This window comes from Phalaenopsis equestris, unplaced genomic scaffold, assembly GCF_001263595.1.
Source record: "Phalaenopsis equestris unplaced genomic scaffold, ASM126359v1 Scaffold000002, whole genome shotgun sequence".
NCBI lineage: Eukaryota > Viridiplantae > Streptophyta > Magnoliopsida > Asparagales > Orchidaceae > Phalaenopsis > Phalaenopsis equestris.
In genome coordinates, this window is record NW_018164444.1 from 2,817,602 (window position 1) to 2,826,441 (window position 8,840).

The 8,840-nt window shown below is 33.5% G+C and overlaps 1 protein-coding gene across 1 annotated transcript in view; it reads left to right on the plus strand.

Moving 5' to 3' along the window:
- Position 1: 1 nt before the first annotated feature.
- The window catches only part of LOC110017975 (probable aspartyl aminopeptidase), a gene marked incomplete at its 5' end in the record, with an annotated part of 20,336 nt that continues 11,497 nt past the window's right edge, over positions 2-8,840 (plus strand). Inside the window, 5 exon segments of the mRNA XM_020715171.1 lie at positions 2-65; positions 192-327; positions 442-520; positions 802-1,004; positions 1,236-1,305. Coding sequence (XP_020570830.1) covers positions 2-65; positions 192-327; positions 442-520; positions 802-1,004; positions 1,236-1,305 — 552 coding nt within the window.

Genomic DNA, 8,840 nt, shown 5'->3' on the forward strand with positions numbered 1-8,840 from the left:
GGATCCAGTGGCTACTGAACTCATTGATTTCCTCAACGCATCTCCAACTGCCTTCCATGCCGTTGGTAATGATAACCCTGAAACACGGAACCACGCTCTTATGTTTTTTCTCTATATTTTTCTCGTTTCGATGTCTCTGGTTTTTTTCGGGAAAGAGAGTCAGTAAGCGAGCATCTGTTGCGTGTTGTTAGATGAGGCGAAGAAGCGATTGAAGAAGGCTGGGTTCGAGCAGGTGCCGGAGAGAGAGGACTGGAATCTGGAACTTGGGAAGAAGTACTTCTTCACTAGAAATCATTCTACCATCGTGGCCTTTGCGATTGGAAAAAGGTGTCTTCTTCGATCACTTCCTACTTGATAGACATGACTGGAAACAAAATTTTCCTCTGATTGTTCTTTTTTTTTTATTCGCAATTTTGATCGAGAATTTTTTTTTTTTTCCAGATATGTTGCTGGGAATGGTTTCCACATTGTTGGAGCGCACACAGATAGTCCTTGTCTCAAACTGAAGCCTAATTCAAAGGTGGCTGATTTCATTTTTTTTTGTTGCTCTGGCTTTCTCCTGTATGTTAAAATTCCATCTGTAAGCTGAGGCATACAATTTTAATTTGTCATACACATGAAGTTTGATGTTTTTTTTTAAATGATGTTGATGCATTTTTTCCCTTTTGGGTATGATTATATAGTTTAAATGTATTTTTCGTCATGATTTTATGTAAACAAAAGGAGATAAACTTAAGAAGAAGCAAAAAATATGTTTTCTGTTGAGAACGGAGCTGTTGTTCACAATATGGCGCTTCTTAGGTAGCAAAAGGAGGATATCTGGAATTGGGTGTACAGACATATGGTAGTGGATTGTGGCACACCTGGTTTGATCGTGACTTAACAGTTGCAGGTCGGCTAATTATAAAGGAAAAGAAAGATAGTTCAGTCTCTTATACGCATAAGCTTATCAGGATTCCAGAGCCAATCATGCGGATACCGACGCTGGCTATTCATCTTGACAGGTATGCCCTCTATCATTCTCAATGGTTCATCTTACTATTCTAATTTTTGCTTTCAACTTATTGAACCACGGTATAGATAGATAGAAATAATGTGAACAGCTAGTCTCTAAATATTTTTGTTTGGAATCATATATCCTGGACTTAATTCTTCTTTGGAATTAATTAATTTGATAGAAACTACACAGTCATTATATAAGAGGGCTAATTTGATGATTCACTTCTTCCATACAGGGGTGTCATGGATGGATTCAAAGTAAATACACAGGGTCATCTTGTCCCTGTGATTGCAACGTCTGTTAAGGTGATTAAACACAACGAAAATTTAATTGCAGGCATTATTTTGATTTTTCTATATTAACTTGCGTCATTTTAATATTTGTAGCTTGCTGAAATAGTTTATGTTTCATTAACTTGTATATAATATGAATCAAAATCCAAATAATATACTCAAGAAACGATTGTGATAGGAAAAATGTATTGTACTAAAACCAACTATGTTCTTTCAAGTCAATTCATTTTTCTGTTGAAGTCTATATATGGAATGCAAATTTCTAAGAAGGCAAAAAGGATGGGATACATGAAGAGTATAACACATAATTTTAGAATTTTCAAAGCTCTCAGTGATTTTAACACTTTTGATTGATCCATTGTGCACTAAAGGAGTGAGTTGAAACTCATTCTGTCCTTTTTCCGACCACATTGTGTTGGAATAAGGGCGAAATATATTAAAGTTGGATAGCACTTTTGATTGATCCATTGTGCACTAAAGGAGTGAGATGAGACTCATTCTGTCCTTTTTCCTACCACATCGTGTTGGGATAAGGGCGAAATATATTAAAGTTGGATAGTGGACCTAGCCCTTTATATTTATAGCCTAATGGCCCTTCCATTATGGGTTGTTATTGAAGGTTAGGTCTACTCTAGTTGCGAACAACTTAAACTCAAATGAGGTTTATGCATTAGAATCGTTTGGGGGGCTTGATAATTTGTGCTATAACTCAATTGATTTGTTATTAATTGAAAACTCTCTTTTCCCCCCTTTTAAGCGCCGACAGTGAATCATTCCAATGTTTTCCCACCCAAGCAACATTAATTACCAATAATATTAATAAATTGAATATTACTTGAGCATTTGGCCACAATATAAAAGCCAAGTGGTTCATGTATATTTATAACTTCTAAATATGATTTAGTCCAACAATACAATCAAAATTGAATTATGGCTGGTTGGCAGCAACCATGCTCTCTATTGAAATCGTGCTTACAAATGTGAATGAACTTATCGACTTGAATCTCAAGAGGTAGTGTAGCAATAAAATAACACTCAAAACGTGATTTTAATATTTAATATGCTAGTCAGTCTTATTTTCTTAAATTCAACACGCCTTAAACAATACAACAACAATACACCTTAACATATGCTTGCTCAAAAAGGAATATAGCTTGAACTCACAATATACTATTATCAAGAAAAACATGATTTATTATAATGATCACTCAAATATATTCATAATAGACAAACACTTGAAATGCTTTTAAACTCTTATGTAATGTAAGTTTTCTTTCACAATCATTAAAGCTAACTCTATTTAATTTTATCAATTGATTTTAAAAATGCCCATGTTATAGAATGTCTTTTGAAGATTATAAGCCACAACCTTTTAGTAAAGGGATTGTCAAGCATATTGTTAATACTGACATGAATGATCTTAATATCTTCAACTTGAACAAAGTTTTTAACAAAATGAAGTTTTATTTCAATATTTTTAGTCCTTCTAGAGCTTCTATTTTCTTAGAAAAGTGAAGAAAAAATGCATGAGGGAATACTCACTTAATTCTCATTATCAATCTTCAACCATAAGGCTACATGTATGGCTATGAAAAAAAGTCGTTGTTTGCGAACAACTCGTGTTCGGCTCGTTTGTTAAGTAAAAGAGTCGAAGACCAACAAGTTTTTAAAGATTGAATTATAAACGAGCCAAACACAAACAACTCTTTGTTCGCTCGTGTTCGGCTCGTTTAGCTCGAAATGAAAAAAAATTAAATAATTATTTATATAATAATATATTACATATATTATTTATATAATAATATATTATATATATTTATATCTAAGTTTAAATCATAACAGCTCATGTGGTTATGTGACTTTTTTTGCATACATTTGACCCATGTTCGAATCTAACACTCAACATCTAATTTTTTCAATTTAATTTTAACAATTCAATTTCGAGTCGAACACGAACACAGATATTTAAATCGAGTCGAACACACACACTGTTCACGAGCTAATTTCGAACACGAGCAATTTCGAACGAGCCGAACACAAGCCAGGCCTGAGCTCGCTCAAGCTCGGTTTGTTTACAACCCTAGCTACATGTATAGGGAAACCAGTTTCTCCTAATTTGCAATCTTACCTAATATATATAGCCTAAACATGGTAAAGAAGTAATTATGAAATAAACATAAATTAGAAGAGAATAAAAAAAATTAATCAAGGAGTTTCCCAAACTTTCTCCAATTAATCCATCTATCATTTTTTGGATTGTCGGCCTGCGCCTTCCATGGAAGGGAGGCCAATCCTCCTAGATTTCCATACTACCCCTCAAATTGGATTGTATATGTTGTAGAGACCAAACTTGGTGTTAAACTTTGAGAAGTGGTTCGAAGGGAGAGCTTTGGTAAAGACTTTAACAACTTGTTGATGTGATTCCACCATTAGCTTTTTCAGAGATAAAGTGCCTATCAATTTCTATAAGTTTAATCCTCTCATGATGCACGGGGTTGTTGGCAATACTTATAGTTGTTTGAGTATCACATAATATTTGTTTAGGCCTATTAGAGGTTACAACCCAATTCTCAATATTTTTTTATTCCAGGTCCCTTCACAGATTTATAAAGCAAGTACTATAATAGGAGTAATAAGTTGCGGTGGACTTTCCGTCAGTGAGTTCCCCAACCTAACTTGCATAAGTGTAGATGTCTACCTCTCAGTTTTTAGTTCTCTAAAAATTAATTCATAATTAGAATTCTTCTTGAGAAACCTAAAAATCCTGCACAACATCTTTAAATGCTTTTCTTTTAGGCTATTCATATGTTGACTCATAATACTGAAATATTATGCAATGTTTGACTTAGTATGTGACAAGTAGATGAGTTTTTCTACTAATCTTTGATATCTTCCCTTATCCGCATATGTACTTTCTTCTCCCTTATTAGAATTTTTGTTGGGATCCATAGGAGTATCAATAGGTTTACATTCAATCGTCCTTTCTTCTTTATCAAATCTAGGGTGTATTTTCTCTGTGATATACCAATACTCTTCTTGAACCTTGCACCTTCATACCTAGGAAATATCTTATGGATCCTAGGTTTTTTATTTCAAACTCAATGACAACCATTTTTTTATTTTTAGAATTTTCTTGTCATTATCACCAATCAGAATCATGTCATCCACATATACTATCAGTGCAACAATCATCTCAGTGAGCGTGTTTTTTGAACTGTGTATGATCAATTTGACATTGGGAATATTTATTAGATCTCATAGTTTTAGCAAACCTTTCGATACATGCTCTTGGTGATTGCTTAAAACCATAGAGAGACTTTTTGAGTTTGCATATTCGGTGTTTGTTGAAATTATTCTCAAGTCCTGATGATATCTCTGTGTAAACTTCTTTTTCATGATCCTCATTCAAGAAGGAATTTTTTATGTCAAGTTGATGTAGTCTCCACGCCCTATTAACTACTATTAAGAGAATTCTGATAGTGTTCAGTTTGACAACTAGTGCAAGGGTCTCTTGATAATCAGTCCCATAGGCCTGAGTGAAACCTTTTGTAATCAGTCTAGTTTTGAATCTCTTGATACCACCATTAGTTCTGTATTTAATGTTGAATACTTATTTGCATCCAATTGGCCTCTTATCTCGAGGAAGTTTAGTAAGAATTCATGTGCTATTATGCTTTAGTGCTTAAATCTCCTCTTCAACTGCATTTTTCCATTTTTTATTTTTAAAAGGTTCATGAATGAATTTAAGAATCTGCACACTATCAAGGTTAGATACAAAAGGTTTGTAAGGTGAGGATAGCTTATCATAAACCACATACTCCTGAGTTAGATATTTTGTACAACTTTTATTGTCATCAACACCAGCAGAGGAAGGAGATATCTCGTGAGTTGTAGACTCCTCACCCAAAATTTCAGGTGAGTATGAACTTGATTTTTGGCTTGAGCAGTCTGTCTTTGCAAGTTGTCTTCCACCTGCTCAAAATTTTTCTTCCTTGTGTACACATGAAGTTATTTGTTATGAACTTCAAACTGGGTAGGTTGGACATCCTTAAGTAGGATATTTTCATGCTATAATGTTTGGGAGATAGAAGAGATAGGTGGAAGAGGGGTAGCTTGTGAGGCTGTGTAGGTGTCATTAAGTGCATCCTAGAATTGATATTCATTTGCACTCTCCTTTTAAATATTGGATTTGGGATAATAGGATTGATTTTCAAAAAAATGTTGCATCCTTGTAGCTGTGGTATTTTTTGATAACTGATGAGTAGCACTTATAACTATTTTTGCTGGAGGCATACCTAAAGAAAGTACACTTGATAAATTTAAGGTTAAGTTTTGTTCGGTTTGGGGAATAAATGTGAACAAAAGATATATACAAAAAAAAAAAAAGGTGGTACATTAGAAGAGAAATTTTTGATGTGGGCGTAGGTATCCATTAAGGCATGAAGCAGTGTTTTGAAATTAAGTACCTAACTAGGCATTCAATTAATAGTGTATGTTTCAGTAAAAACTGTATCCCCCCAAAAATATTTTGTAATTTTATGGCAAATCATAATTGAGCGAGATACCTTAAGAAGATACACGTTCTTTCTCTCAAGTTTCGCATTTTGTTGTGGGGTATCTATACATGAACTCATATGGATAATTTCATTTTGAAAGATAGGATCCAATAATGGAGTTGAAAATTCCTTTACATTGTCAGTTTTGAGGATTTGAATTTTGCATTGAAATTGAGTTTAAATCATGTCATGGAAGGTTTGGAAGATTGGAGCTATTTCATATTTTATATATATTTCATATTCATTAGAAGTAGCCAATTGGCTCTAGTGTGATCGCCAATGAATCTGACAAACCATCATGCCCCATTTCGGGCTCTTATTTTTTAAGCATCTCAAATATCTCTTTGGATAATAGAAGAATGATGTGAAGGTTTGTACTGAGTCATGATATAAACATTTCTAGTGTGTTTGGTAAGTTGACATGCCTCACATTGATAAGTAATAGGTTTTTTATTGATAAATAAATGATGATATAATTTTACAACTTAATTGAAATTAAGATAACCCAAATAAAAATGTCATAACATGCTTACTTTTCAATGGACATAGAGTCCACAGGCTTAGATACTTGAGAAAAAGATGGTGTCGAAACCGTTTGTGTATTTAGAGTGAGATTTTTTTTGAGGAGGTATAAACCTTCGTGTACTTCAACACTGCCAATCACCTTCCTCGAATCCATCACTTAAAATTTACAAGAATTTGAAAAAAAAATATTTATACAATTCATATCATTAGTAAGCTTACTGATTGAAATTAAATTACAGTCTAACTGTGAAACATATAAAACAAAAGATAATAATATTCCAAGAGAGCTCTTCACATCTCATTTTCCATCAAATTTTGAGTGTGATATATGTGCAAACTGGCAAGATAGGAAAATGATATGTTACCTTCATGTGTCATGAGATTGGTGTGTTGTTTTGAATTACCCTTAAGGAGTTTTTTTAGTACTTCAAGTTGTTCCTTGGTGAATGAGTCTTCTAACCTTTTAGATGTGACAATAACATTAGCCTTATTCTCTTGATCTTTCTTTTCACGTCCAAGTTTCCCAACTGCAGACTTTCATGGTGTTTCCAACCTATCTTTGAGGTGCCCAATTTTCTTGTTAGTCCCATGTGGGTGTGGGATGATTTTTCTTGAACTTTAAGTCATCAGAAGAATTATGGGAGTACAGGGCTAAGCTTTCAACACTTGGTGATTTCCATTTCCAGCCATCATAAGCATTTTTCTACTCTCTTTTCTTCTAACTTCAACAAAAACTTCACGAGTAGATAGAATAGACTTTATTCCCATGATCCCCCTCTTTTCATCCAATTCCTTAGTCTCACTAAGAATTTAATAGTTCACTTCTTGATGATGAATTTATATATCATAACATCATGTGGACATTTACGCAAATGTCTCAAACATATTCAATTGTGATCAATACTTTGTCAAGGTGTTAAAATAGTCATTTATTTCTCATTAGCAAAGATCATGCAGTTTGGTTTCGATCTCAAACAACTCTAAGTATTCTCATTGTCGGATAAGTTTCTCATGCAATCTCTCAAATTGCTTTGGTTGTTTTGTAGAGCAATAGTTTTTCTTCTACTTGGCGGTTATTGACTAACCAAGACATAACCATATGGTCTTGAATCATCTATTTGTGATTGTTTGGGTTAGCTAGCTCAGGAATTATGCCCTCTCCCGTGAAATGTTTCTTTATTTCCTTTTTCGTAAATGTACATGAACACGAATTGTGGCTATTAAAGTAATTTATGACTATTGAGTTTATGATTTGTAATAAAGGAAGAGAGTTCAAGAGTTGGTTGGATAGAATTCTCTTATTCAGAACTAACCTATAGATTAGAATAGATGTATTCATTTTGTACTTGGTCATAAACTCTATGCACGTCTAGGGCTGAATAACAACCTATGAAACACGGGCACGAACACGAGGAAACGGACACGACACAATACAAAGACACAAACACAACATAATTGAAAAAATTAGGACATGACACATCATGGACACATTTTTATATTCAATTAATTATTAATATAAAATATATATTTTTTCCATTATTTTTCATTAAAAATATTACAACACAAATTATGCTGGAATAAAATTTAATTTCATAAATTTAATTTATATTATAAAATTTCATGTTTATGAAAATTAATTTTTAAAATTAGATATTTTATGTTTAAAAAAAATTCATCGAACTTATAATCAAACTTATTTGCTAAAATTAAAAAAATCTTATGATTACAAAAAAAAATTACTAGTGCTCAGTTTCAACAAATATTGGATGCACCTTTGATGCTTGATTTTGATGAATGTTAGAGGGAGATTCAGAATAACGAGAGATGAAGCGGTTTCGACTATGAGGTATAATTAAAGCTATACATATATTTATATTTTTCTAATTTTTGTGTCTCATTTTCTTGCAATCATGTTAAGCTCACGTTCGATGTTGGGTTGAGGTCTTTCTTGAACTTGCTCGAGCTTGAAAGAAATTCAGACATATATTTTGCAGTGTTGGAGAAGTGTTGGGGCGTGTCAGATAAGTGTTGCTGTCCGATACATGGTCTACACGGGTACAACTCATTTTTAGAAGTGTCGGTGCTACATAAATAACAACTATGATAAGGAACAGAGGAGGGCCTACAGGCTCACTGAAGAGATTTTGACGGCTGTAGGGAGGATTATGATTGCTGGATGGCTATTTTAGAGGCTCTGACGGCTGTAGGAGCGAGTAGAGGATGGCCTGTAGGCTGAATGAGATCTAGGTTTGTTTCCTTGCTCTAATAACATGAAGAAAAAAAATATGGGAGGGAATACTCACTTAATTCTCATTCTTAATCTTCAACCATAAGACTACATATATAGGAAAACCGATCTCTCTTAATATACAATCTTACTAAATATATCTAGCCTAAACATACTACAACAACAACAACAACAACAACAACAACAACAAAGCCTTAATCCCACTACGTGGGGGCGGC